Consider the following 13,394-nt stretch of genomic DNA (forward strand, 5'->3'; position numbering starts at 1 on the left):
AAATAACAAGAAAATCACATCTTATTAAGTCACAATAACTTAAGAATACCTTATTAATTAATATCCCATTAATATAAATGCAAGTCATAACAGGCCTCTAACAGTGCATGTTTTGAATCTGGAAGAGTGTGGCATTGATGGTGGTGGTACAAGTTTCTCCACAGCAGTAGTAGGACATTTATTTAGCTCTTATAGCTCTATTCCAGAAAACGAAACAAAACAGAATTTTATCTCTATAACTACCTAGGACTACAAAGAATCAGTACATTAATTAAGTTAAAAATCTTCTGAATGGTATTTAAAAATCCCTTACCGGTATCTATGAACAATATACCCTAAAAATAGAGTTCATCATATTTTCGATTTCAATCCTGATTTTCTTGTAGCTGAAATAAAAAATAAAAAAAATTAAAACATAAATTAAAATGTTGATCATTTTATTCGGAATGAATGTTCCAATTTTTTTCAATAACTGGTTATTTTCGTTCTAGGTAGTTATCTGACTTTTTCTCACTTATTGTGCAAAGGAGATATTTCTAGTATTCTTGCATTATTTCTATAGCTGTACTACATTGCCTTTAGAACTTCTCTCTTTCTCCATACTTACTATACAGTGACAACAAGGAATGGTGCTATTAAGTGTGGCCAGATTCCTATCTCCAAAGTATCGTCTGCTTTGGGAATAGGCCTCAATTTCTATACCTCTCTGTCCAAACCAGGTCCCTGGCTTGGTTTTGCCTTTTTTAGTAACAGATTATCCACGATTATCACACTTGCCACTGTACAAGAAACATCCTATTCCACCTCAAGTATCCAATTATTCTGCGTCTGATTAGCCCATTACCGAAAGCAGGCCAAATTCCCAATACAGGAGGCATAAAGAAGATAACGAGGATCCTAGCCATCAGTGGTGGAATGCAGCACAAAATAAAACACTACAGCAAAGATGATAAATTTCCGGTAACACTACTGATCAAGTTAAAGTTTGAGTTTTATTCACTGCTCAAAAGGAACAAAAACACTGATATAAAATTACACGCAAAATGATATTTCTTATTCTCATTTGTTTTGCAGTAATTTGTTTTGTAGTAATACTCAGTGAATACTCGCTTTTAGTACATACTCCAATGTGACAAAATTCTTTAAAACTTCTTCTTCAGTCTTATTTTTTTGCGTATAATTTGTTCCAGGTTTTACTGAAATAAGTTTAGGAAATACTTTTATACTAAAGCATTCAATTACTGCAACTTATTTGAGGTTTTAAAAATTAATTTTGCTACATTTATTATTATAATAAATAAATTATAAGAGGCATACAGTTTGGTTAGCAGTACTTACTGAAGCCACAGTTCCAAAATTTACTTCCACAGTGTTTCTAGTATGTGTTATGAGTTGAACTGTGTTACTCAAAAATTCATATGCTGAGGTCCTAATTCCCACCACCTCAAACCTGATTTGGAAATAGGGTGTGGACAATGTCATAGGTTAAGATGAGGTCATACCAAAGTAGAGTGGTGTCTTATATGATTGGTGTCTTTATAAAAGAGGAAATTTAGAAATTGACAAAGAGTGAGAGAAAGAAAGAGACAAAGTCATGTGAAGACTGAAGTGATAGTCAACTTGTAGCCTAGAGAACTGTGAGACAATAAATTTCTGTTCTTTAAGCCACTCAGTTTGTGGTATCCATTACAGCAGTCCTAGCATGCTAATACAGTATGGATAATAATTTAATCATAAGTTTGTTGCTTCTGTACATTCCTTTTTCAAGTTAAATATAGAGTGATACTGCAGATCTAAAACTTTATTTCCTATTGGATGAATAAAAATGTTACCTATTAAAAACACAGTTTAAAATCCCTTTCAACACACATGAAAATTTCATTGTAAAACTGGGACCAACCTTATTCATAGGAATGTCTTATACATTAGCTAATATGTAGTCTTTGGCTTTCTCCTGGAAATGCAGGCTTTGCTGGCCTTTAGTTCTGATGTTAGTATTTGTCATGCTTTCTAAGCTCATATCCCAATAATCTTTCTGAGTTATCTAATTCCCAGACCACCTTCCTTCAACAGTAGGGCTGTTCTGTGATTCTCTTCTGCCATCACAATACTCAGATAGTCACTGGCTGAACATCGCAGTTTCATTTGAAAACTTTGAGATAAAAATATAACTTAAAAAAAATATTTAAAATACACAAACCATTTTGGAGAGAATTAAAAAACTAATATATTTACTACACATTTGCAGAACGTAAGAATCTCAGATATCTTCAAACTTACCTCTTTGCGTTTCTGAAGTAATAACTCCAACCTTTCATTGGCCCTCTTCCCAATCATTTTATTTCTCTCAGCTTCATATTGTCTCTGTGTATTATCCTGATGAATACTGAGGTTTAAGGCAACATTCACCAGAGCAGTCATGAGCTTCATGGCTATAAAATAAAGGAAAACTACAGTATTCAACTATGAATCAGACCTTCATCTATAAAATTACAAATTTATAACAGAAACAGATGAAGGAAGGAAACTAGTCAATTTCTATGTTTTATAATCCAGGCATAATTTAAGTTAAAAAGAAAAGTTATTTTATAGAAATAAAGCTGTCATCTTAGTCTGCAACGTAATTTTCTCTGCCTCAGTGTCACTACAGCTTGGCTCATTAACATTTCCCACTTAAAAACAGCCTCATTCCAATCATCAGCAGATTAAATATAAGTAGTATCTTCAACAACTCCTCTCCATCCTCAAATACACACCTCTTAGTGACAGCCAGCTAATCAAGCCGACTAGACTTCTCTTCTGACCACCAGTTCTGTGTATACTATTGTTTCCTCAATACCTTTATTACTTAGATGCATCAAAGGTGCTTTAGATGTTTACAATCAGTTCATTACCCCCAAAGATGGTCCTCTACCCGTGTTGCTCACCTCAGTGAATGCCATAACCTCTAATCCCTAAAAAACAGACTGATCCTACCAAACTTATTAAGTTCATTAAAAATTTATTCTGTAATTTTTGATTGACCTATTTTCTCCAGTCACAGTGTTGATGTACTTTTAAATGTTCACTTGTATTTGTAAATTTTGTTAAATATTTTCCAACTTCTTTTCAAGTCCTCTGAGAAACAAGTACGACACAAACATTAAACTTCTGTCTATTCATATTTATTTTCATTACTGAGATGGTGAAAGTGTAGGAAATACTGGGAGAGGAATAAGAGAGTTTGCACTGATGAAATAATTTCCCTCTTTTTTTTCTTTTAGGTTATTCATCTGTAAATACAAAATGTTTAGTTATAAAAAATTAACTGATTAGTTTTGGAAGAACTGATCCACTTATCTTCAAACATTTGTAACTAAATATGAGCATGTATTTCTCTTAAAATGTCACTATTTCCCTCATATATGTACATATATAAACATATCTACATAATGCTGTACCTCTACACACACACACACAGAGACACACACACAGTAACACAATTTGTTTTCTGAACTCCACATTTTTGGCTAACTCCATGGTAATTGTGATTGCTGCTGCCCGTAAGCCAAAATATAAGACATAAATCCTGAAAACAAATGTTTTTAGTGACCACTCAGAAATGTATTTCACTCTTTTTTCCGGAGATACAGTGTCTCAATATAGTAAACTGAGAAATATTCTTGTATTTCAAAATACAGACTAGCGATTTTACACATTGTCAGTAGAATATCTGATGATACTATTAAAGGTTAAAAGGACTAGCTCAAAGACAGGAGGGACCTGGGGGATTCAAACTGCCTAAATCAGGGATAAAAGTTTAACAGAGCATGTATGTCCTGAGCATCAAGGCAAACCCGATGAAGCTTAATTCATTATGTACTTCTAGATCTCTAAAACAAAATGACTTGAAGATCAAGGAGTTGGAAGCATTAAAATTAACACCAACCCTGACTAGAATTCACCAGTGGAAGCTAAGACACAGATTTTCTTGAATTTAATGGCTTTTGCTTTCAGCTCTATAGCTCCTTGTGAATCCAGATCCCAAACTCCAACTGTCATTGTGTAATGACCCTCCTCCCATCCTAGATATATATAAACAACAAAATAATCAACATACTACAACAATCAAAAATACAAAATGCCACTACATTTTCAGAAAATATTAGGTATAAACGTAGCAATATTTACTAAGATAAAGTGTTTATGAATATGTAAAATTTAAACTTCACTGATATTTTCATTTACCATTCTATCATATAAGCAAATAAACAGCTATTAACGAAAGACTTCTCATTTAGTGACATAGATACAACATGGGGATTGTGAAGTCTTATTGAGTCAACTGAAAAAAGATTTGTTTCTGCATAGCATGAGCACTAATTAAATTTTACTGGTACTATTAACAGAACCATTTTATAAATTAATAATCCTATAGGATCTCAGCCTGGACACCGTGACATGGGATTTTAAGTGGCTTCTACTTATCTACTAAAAAGAATACTTCATTTATCCTTTACGTTTTAAATGCTGATTATAGAATGGTAAACCTGTTCTAGTGCGGTGCTACACAGAAGTGTGGCCTGCAAATAGATGATGACAACAAACAGCTTGTTACCAGTTTATTTTAATTATAAATTTAAGGTATGTTTTTCAAAATTGTAACAATCTGACACAGTAATCTAGGACTGTTGACTTTAATAAGGAAATGACACTACAAATACATATATTTCTTTTGAAACTCATTTTATTGTATTTTATAAAGTACTAGGTTGTGACAGATTGGTAACTAAAAAACTAGTCTTTCAATATAAAGTTCAAGAAGCACTTGTTTAGTGCTTCCCCATTCATCTGTCAATCCAACATATACTGAGTATTGTTCTATGCACTAGAAGTACAAAAGTGAACAAGATAGAGTACCTGCCCTCATGATTTTTTACATTCTAGTGAGGAGGAAAAGACAATAAATAAATGGATAATATATAAATTAAAAAATATGTCAGTTAATGGAAAATTTATAAAGAAAAGTGAAGTATGGTAAAAATAATAATAATAATAAATGGTGAAAAGGTTAGAGAGTAAAGAGGGTGGTCAGGCAAGAAGGCCTCTCTAAAGAGGTGACATTTGAGCATGAAGTGAGGAATGAGCAAGTGATTATATGACAGAACAGTGTTCCAGGGAGAAGGACTAAAAAGTGCAAAGGTTATTAGGTAAATTGTGACGAGGAGGGCACTTATAAAAGAGCAAGGTGGTTAGGGCGCTGGCGCACAGAAACAGGTAGAGGCAAGAGATGAAGCTGAGGAGAAAAATCAAGAGGTAATGTTACAAGGTTCTACTGGGATCAAATAAGATCTCAGAATTAATATAAAAAAGGTAAGTAAGACCCACTGGAAAATTTGGGGTGGGTGAGAAATAGTCTGGCTTACATTCTAAAATGCTGTGTGAATGGGCTATAGAAGAGTAAAAGTGGAAGGAGAGAGACCAAACAGAACACCAAAATAGCTGGAAATAATTTGACAAAAAGTTGCAACGATGATTCTCAAGTTTTGGTCTTGAGCAACTCAATACATGCTGCCTTGGATTACAGTGGTAGCAACAGGTAGAGAGAAACGGTTAGATGTGAAATATACTTGGAAGCTAGAACTGGAAGAATATAATAGATTATAATGTAGGAAATGAAAGAAACAGAAAACACAAGGGTAAATTACAAAGTTTTGTGTTTATCAGGTATTTAAGTAGAAATGTCTAGTACATATATATCATTTGGGAAGTCATCATCAAAGATACTGGTATTTAGAACCATAAAGCTGGATGGCACATCTATCCAATGGATAAATATTCACCAATTAGAAAAAATGTGGCATGATTTGTGTGCTGAAAATCCTGCCAAGATATTTGTTGATAGGGAAAAAAAGCAAGATTCCTGTCAGTGTGTATATTATGCTATCATTTATGCAAAAAGAAGAAATGTGTTATTTATTTTTATGTGCCAGTCACTCTTCTAAGATTTTTACACATACTTACTCATTTCTACCTCACAACTCTATCAAGTAAGTACTATTATAATTATCTGTTTTACATAAGAGAAAACTGAGGCACAGATTGGCTAAGAGACTTACCAGTTACACAGCCAGTAACTGGCAGACAGAATTTGATTACAGGCAATTATGCTCCATAGTCCAAGTTCTTAACCATTACACAATACTGCCTCTCACTGACTATGTACGTACTATTATTTTCATAAAATACAGAAAGATATATAAGAAGTTGGCAACTCTGGTTGCCTTCAGGGAAGAGAATTTGAGGCCTGAGAGCCTCAAATGAGTGGTAGAGTAGAAATTAATTTTTAATTTTAAATCACATGACTATATTATCTCTCCCCCCATCGCTTATATTTTAATAGAAACAATAAAACCAGAATTGGTTTTCACTTTATTCAATGAAGAGTAAATACAGACAGAAAAGATAAAGACGGCTGAAGATTGAGCCCTGAGATAATTCTGTATTTACATTTTAGCTTTCTAAGACCAACCAAGACACAGTATTCCAGAAAACAAGCGAAGACAGTACTTCAAGAAGGAAGAAGTGGCTATGTCTTTCAAGAGAGAGAAACATGACAATTGGGAGTTGCCCAGTGATTTGGACAATAAGAAGGTAACTGATTACCTCAACAACAGCAGAGGCACTGAAATAGTAGAGATAGAAACCTGACTAGAATGAGTTCAAAAAAAGTAAGAGGAGAGTGAGTAGAGACAGTGAATAGAAATAATACTTTGAGATTTGCTGTAAGGAGGAGAGAAATGGAATTGTAGCTAGAGGGATGTGAGGAAATAAGGGAGGGTGTGTAATCAGTCTTATGTGTCAACTTCACTAGGTGATAGTATCCAGTTATTAAATCAAACACTAATCTAAGTGTTAGGTGAAGGTATCTTGTAGCTATGGTTAACATCTATAATCAGTTGATTTTAAGTAAAGGAGATTACCCTCAATAATGTCATGGATCTCATCCAATAAGCTGAATGCCTTAAAGAGTAAAAACTGAGGTTTCCTGGAAAAGCAGTATCTGCCTCAAGACTAGACAACTCCTGCCTAAGTTTCTAGCCTGCTGGCCTGCCCTACAAATTTCAAATTTGCCAGCTCCCACAATCATGTGACCCAATTCATTGAAATAAATCTCCCTCTCCTCATATAAATATATGTGTGTGTGTGTGTGTGTGTGTGTGTATGTGTGTGTATATCATCTTTGTATGTATGTGACTGTATATACACATGTGTAAGTATATCTCCCGTTGGTTCTATATTGCCGGAAAGCCGTGACTGATACAGAATGCTTCTGAAAGATAAGAGCTGCTATAGTATACTATAATGATAAGAATTATCTAAAAGGGGTGTAATTAAAGTTGGGAATGAGAAAGAACTTGAAGAGCAAAGTTTTTGAGGTGGTGAACAGGGATTAGATCCACTGCACAATGGCATGGACTGACCTCAAAGGACACTGTAATAAGAGAGAAAGTAGAGTATATGGATACAGCTGTACCTACACAAGCAGACTTAATCCTTAATCTCTTCTGTTTACATTAAACAAACAAGATAATCAGCTAAGTGTGAAGAGAGGATAGGAGATGTTACAGGTTGAGAAAGTATGATATAATCTTATGAGAAAGTGGGAATATCCATGGAGTAGAATACTATAATAGGATTCCTAGCAGCATTAAAGATCCAGTTGCGAGAAAAAATGTAAAGCCCCGCTATTATGATTATGAGTTTTTCTTCAGCCACATTCAACTTCTCTGGTGTAGGTATGGAGCAGGTGGTAATATGGGGTTTGCTTAGAGAGTATGATGGACAGTGAGGAAAGGCTGTTAAGGGTATGAAGACAGACATGATTATAATAAATCTGGATGACAGAATCTGAACTAGGAAAGGAGAGGAAGTGAGGACATGAGGGTGAGGAGAAGACAAAAACATCAAAGGATTTAAAGTCCTAATAGAAGAAAAGCAATACTGGAGTTGAGAACACAGAAGAAAAACACTGGCACAAAAGGAAGTGCTTATCAGCAAATGGGATGGTTAAAATTAAGATGGTGGGCATTCACCCTTTTAATTAATATTCCACAATTTGCATTAATATCTTCCTAAACATAAAAATGGAAACGGAAATTGCATTTATATTTAGTAGTATCTACTATATACTTGAGTATTATTACTGTACAAACTAGAAGTATGTTTGATAATAGAACTAAATTTGTAAGAGCGGTATAATTATATTTCTTTGTTTTTAAAAAAACTTACTTCAGCAAACAAAAAGGCTTACAACAAAATTCCGTTTTACAGATGATAAAGATTTAACCAACCCGTCTCTCTTAAAAACCTCACTATAACAACAAGGAAAAAATATTTCATCTTTAATAAATCCAGAAAATACTGGCAACGCCTAACCACAATATAATAAATGATGAATATTAAAAGCATAAGGAGAGCAGAGAGAATACAAAACAAACCCAACAGCTGAAAACGTATTATAACTATTTTTAAAAGGGGGGAAAAAATGTTGCTCTGTAGAATCCAGAAGCATTTAGGAATTAGAGCAATATTAGGTTCCACAGAAGTTGGAGCAAGGACAAGTGTGAAAATAGGAGTACAGTTCTCCGTGGATATCCATGAAGGATTGGATCCAGGACACACAAACATACACATACACACCCTGTGGATACCAAAATGCATGGATACTCAAGTCCTTTATATAATGGCATATTTTCATATAACCTACACACACTCTCCCATATACTTTACATCATCTCTAGATTACTTATAATACTTAATACAATGTATGCTATGTAAATATTTGTTACACTGCATTGTTTAAGGAATAATGACAAGAAATAGAAAAAGAGATCAGTACATGTTCAGTACAAGTGTAATCACCATAGGGCCTAACTACATAGTACACGTCAGCAACAACATAACTGTTTTCAAATATTTTCCATCCATGCTTGGCTGAATTGGTGAATGTGGAAACCACAGATACAAAGGGCCAACTGTATTATTTCAAAGTTTGTATAATAATTAAATCCCCAAATCTCCACTCCAACTTAGGCAGTCAGGCAACTCTTCCACCACATAGCTATCTTGGAAGTCCAGAAGTTTATTCCTTGAAGAAAATAAACCAGAGATTTGGAATCATCAGACACAGAGGAGGGATACAGGTGAAGTGCTGTGCCCTGGGTGCGCCTTCACTCTGCCCAAAACCTAAACGGTAGACAGCAACCAAATTTAAGTACATTGTAAGATACTTCTCCAAAGAAACTAAACTTCCCCAGGGAAAATAATTATCAATACCAACAGTTTAGGGTCAACAATGAAAATGCTTGCTGACCACAGGATCAGCCTATAGTGATGCTCACCAAAGAAGCCAGAGCTACTGCCTACGACCACGTCAAAATTACAACTAAATTACAGAACAACCATCATTGATAAACGCCTGAAGCCAAGCTAAACAGAAGTCCTATAACTAATGACATATAGAAGAAGTCACATGGAGAATGGTAGGAGAAGCGTAGAAGTGTAACTGGCTGGTCCCATACCCACACATATGTGATGGTTAAAAATCAGGAGACATATCTCAGCTGCGGAGGTCTGCTCTGAAGAGCGAATGGTCCCAGCCCCACACCAGGCTTCCCAACCCAGGATTCTAGCGCTGAGAAGAGAAGTCCCCATAACTTCTGGCTATGAATGCCAGAAGTTGTGTCTGTATGAGACCGAGGCTGCTGGCGTCCCAAGCATTCCTCTTAAAGGGCCTGCACATGGTCTTACTTGCTGATGGATTCACTCACTCTGAACTTAACAGCTGGAGCAGCAGCTTGAAAGGCACCAGTGAAATATGAGAAAGAAATGAATTGTCTGGCTTCAGGGCAAAGGCTGGAGGAAATACTCTCCTCCAGACAGAAATACAGGCAGAAGACATTGTTTGTTTCTTAGACCCTCCCCACACTCAGTCTGCACACAGAGGCAGGAGCCATAGTTGAGTCTCCATCAACCGAGCTAACACCTTTCACCTCACCAAGGTGACTGATTACCTGAGATCCGGCCCCACCCAACTTGTGGGCTCATCCAAGCTGCTTCCAGTGGCTTTTCCATACAAATGGCCTAGACTGTCTAGCTCATGCTGTGGACCTTGCTAAAATCTCTCAAAGGTTCATAAACCCCAAACAAGCAGCATCTAGCCTCAGTGTGCCCTATACCTCTTGCTAAGCAGCCCCAAGCCTGGAACTGGCCTCAGTTCTTAGCTTATGCTATCCCAGTCACCTCCAAGCCCAGTACAAGTGGCAACCATCTGAAGATCACTTTGTAGCTCAAACCCAGTGGCTCATGGCAGGCCACAGGCAATCTCTGATCCTGGCCTGCAACAGAGCCCTTCCCAAGACACCCCAGAACCAACATACCTGGTGGCCAGCTTCAGACCACAACAAAGCACCACCCAGCCACCAACACAAAAAGACTGGGCAGGCACCAGAGACCTGCCACTGCAAATCCTGCTTGTAGGGTCAGTGCCTTCACAAAAGCTCTTCCACTGTAGTCACAGCCAGTCCTCCTAAACAATCAGCCTGAGGGTCAATCCCTCCCACAGCTATGCCAACAGCAATCAAGGCTCAACTTCAACAGGAGGGCACACACAACCCACACAAAGGACACACCTGGAGCACCCAGCTCAGGTGACCAGGGAGACTGTGCCACTGGGCCCCACAAGTAACCTACTACAAAAGGCCACTCTACCAAGACTGGGAAACATAGCAGCTCTATCTAACACATAGAAACAAACTAAGGGAGACAGCAAAAAATGAGGACACAAAAAAACACGTCCCAAATGAAAGAACAGAAAAAAGCTCCAGAAATAGAACTAAATTAAGTAAGACAAGCAATCTACCAGATGCACAGTTCACAACACTAGTAATAAGGATGCTCATTGATCTCAGTAAGAACTTCAACAACGAGATTAGGAAACATAAAAATGGAGACAGGAAACATAAAAAAGAACCAGTCAGAAATAAAGAATACATTTAATGAAATAAAGAATACATTAGAGAGAATTGTAGATTCGATGAAGCAGAGGAATGCATTAGCAATTTGTAAGACAAGGTAGCATAATACACCTAATCAAAACAGCAAGAAGAAAAAAAAAAGAATTTAAAAAATGAAGATAGCTTAAGGGACCTCTGGGACAACATTAAGCCTAACAGCATTCGCATCATAAGGGTACGTACAAGGAGGAGAAGAAAGAGAGAGCAAGGGATTGAAAACCTATTTGAAGAAATAACAGAAAATTTCCCCAATCTGGCACAAGAAATAGATACAGAAGTCCAGGTGGTACAGTTCCGAACAAGATGAACCCAAAGAGGCCCATACCACGATATATCAGATTTAAACTGCCAAAGGTTAAAGACAAAGAGAGAATTCTAAAAGCAACAAGAGAAAGGCAGCTAATTACTAACAAGGGAGGTTCCATAAGACTGTCAGCTGATTTCTCAATAGAAACTTTGCAGGCCAAAAGGGATTGGCACGAAATATTCAAAGTGATGAAAAGTAAGGCTCTACAACCAAGACTACTCTATCCAGCAAGGCTATCATTTAAAATTGAAGCAGAGGTAAAGAGTTTCCCAGACAAGAAAAAGCTAAAGGAGTTCATCAACACCAAACCAGTATTATAAGAAATGGTAACAGGACTTCTTTAAGAAGAAGAGGAAGAAGGAAAAAAATATAAAAATATGAATAATAAAATGGCAATAACTTCATATCTTTCAACAATTACTTTCAATGTAAATGGATTAAATGGGCCAATTTAAAGATAAGCTGGCTGAATGGTTAAGATGACGAGACCCTTACATATACTGCCTACAAGAGACTCACTTCAGATCGGAAAGACATAGAGACTAAAAGTAAAGGAATGGAAAAAGATAGCTCATGAAAGTGGAAATGGAGGGGGGAAGCTGGGGTAGCAATACTTATACTAGATAAAATAGACTTTAAAACAAAGGCAATAACAAGAGACAAAGAAGGATTCAGTAATCCCACTTCTGGATATTCATTCAGAACAGAAACCCAAAACAGTGCTTTGAAAGGACTTGTGCATCCACATGTTCATTGCAACGTTATTTACAATAATTAAGATATGGAGGCAATATGGGTGAATGGATGAATGGATAAAGAAGAGGAAGTGCATATATACAACGGAATAATACTCATGCACAAAAAAGAATGCAATCTTGCCATCTGCAACAACATGGATAGACAGAGAAAGTATTATGCTAAGTGAAATAAGTCAGATACAGAAAGACAAATACCAAAAGATTTCACTTGTATGTGGAATGTAAAAAACAAAAGAAACACAAACAAAACGGAAACAAACTCATAAAGAGAACATTTTGATAGATGCCAGATGGGAAAGGGTGTAGGGGGAATGAGTGAAAAAGGTTAAGGAATTAAGAAGTACAATTTGGTAGTTACAAAACAGTCATGGGGATGTGGAGTAAAGCATAGGGAATCTACTCAGTAATATTATAATAACTATGTATGCTACCAGATGGGTGCTAGATTTGTCAGGGTTGTAGGTATGTCTAACCCCTACGCTGTACACCTGAAACTAATGTGGTACTGTATGTCAACCATAATTGGAAAATTAAAAATTATTTTTAAAAAAGAGAAAATGAGGCAGTCATATTAAACAGTATTTTTAAAAATAATTAAAAATTAAGAAAATGCACACCACAAAATTGATAACATCTATTATTTCTTTAAAAAATAAAAACCTTCGCAAATGTGCGTAAGAGAAAAAAACTTAAAGAAATACCAACATGCTATGGTAATTATGAGGTGGTATGATTATGGCTAATTTTTGTTTTTATACTCTATGGTCTGAGCTTTGATGATTCCAAAGTGACCTAAATTTTTCAGGGATAACTACAAAAACCAGAAATATTCTGTCTGGTTAAGAACTATAAAAGTCTTACTGAATTTAATAAATAGAATTTGGGACCTGAGAGCCAAAAGATCAGTAAAATGAAAATGCATCCTATTAGTTTTCTTAATAACAGTTTTAGATAGATCTAATTTATTTATTTATTTACTAAAGTTTCTGATTTCCTATTTGTAATGTCTTTTACTACTAAAGTAGAGTGATGTTCAATAAATTCTGAGTAAAAACATGAATGAACACAAACACTGCAAACACTATTAGCTCTTTTTGTCTTTACAAAATAATACCAGCAGCTTACTAAAATCAGACACTGGTCCATGCACTCCTAATTTCCTTTAATGAGGTAGCTATCATTATGTTCCCCACTTTGCATATAAAGAAAATGCGGCCAGACAAGTTAAGGACTTGTCCAAGTTACCCAACTAATAGGCAGAGAGGGATGTGG

The 13,394-nt window shown here is 35.8% G+C and overlaps 1 protein-coding gene across 1 annotated transcript in view; it reads right to left on the minus strand.

The window, feature by feature from the left end:
- The window catches only part of STAG1 (stromal antigen 1), a 260,872-nt gene that overhangs the window by 140,180 nt on the left and 107,298 nt on the right, over window positions 1-13,394 (minus strand). The window contains 4 exon segments of the mRNA XM_033131991.1: window positions 314-337; window positions 339-367; window positions 369-386; window positions 2,281-2,432. Coding sequence (XP_032987882.1) covers window positions 314-337; window positions 339-367; window positions 369-386; window positions 2,281-2,432 — 223 coding nt within the window.

The sequence above is a fragment of the Rhinolophus ferrumequinum genome, chromosome 17 (assembly GCF_004115265.2).
Source record: "Rhinolophus ferrumequinum isolate MPI-CBG mRhiFer1 chromosome 17, mRhiFer1_v1.p, whole genome shotgun sequence".
Lineage (NCBI taxonomy): Eukaryota > Metazoa > Chordata > Mammalia > Chiroptera > Rhinolophidae > Rhinolophus > Rhinolophus ferrumequinum.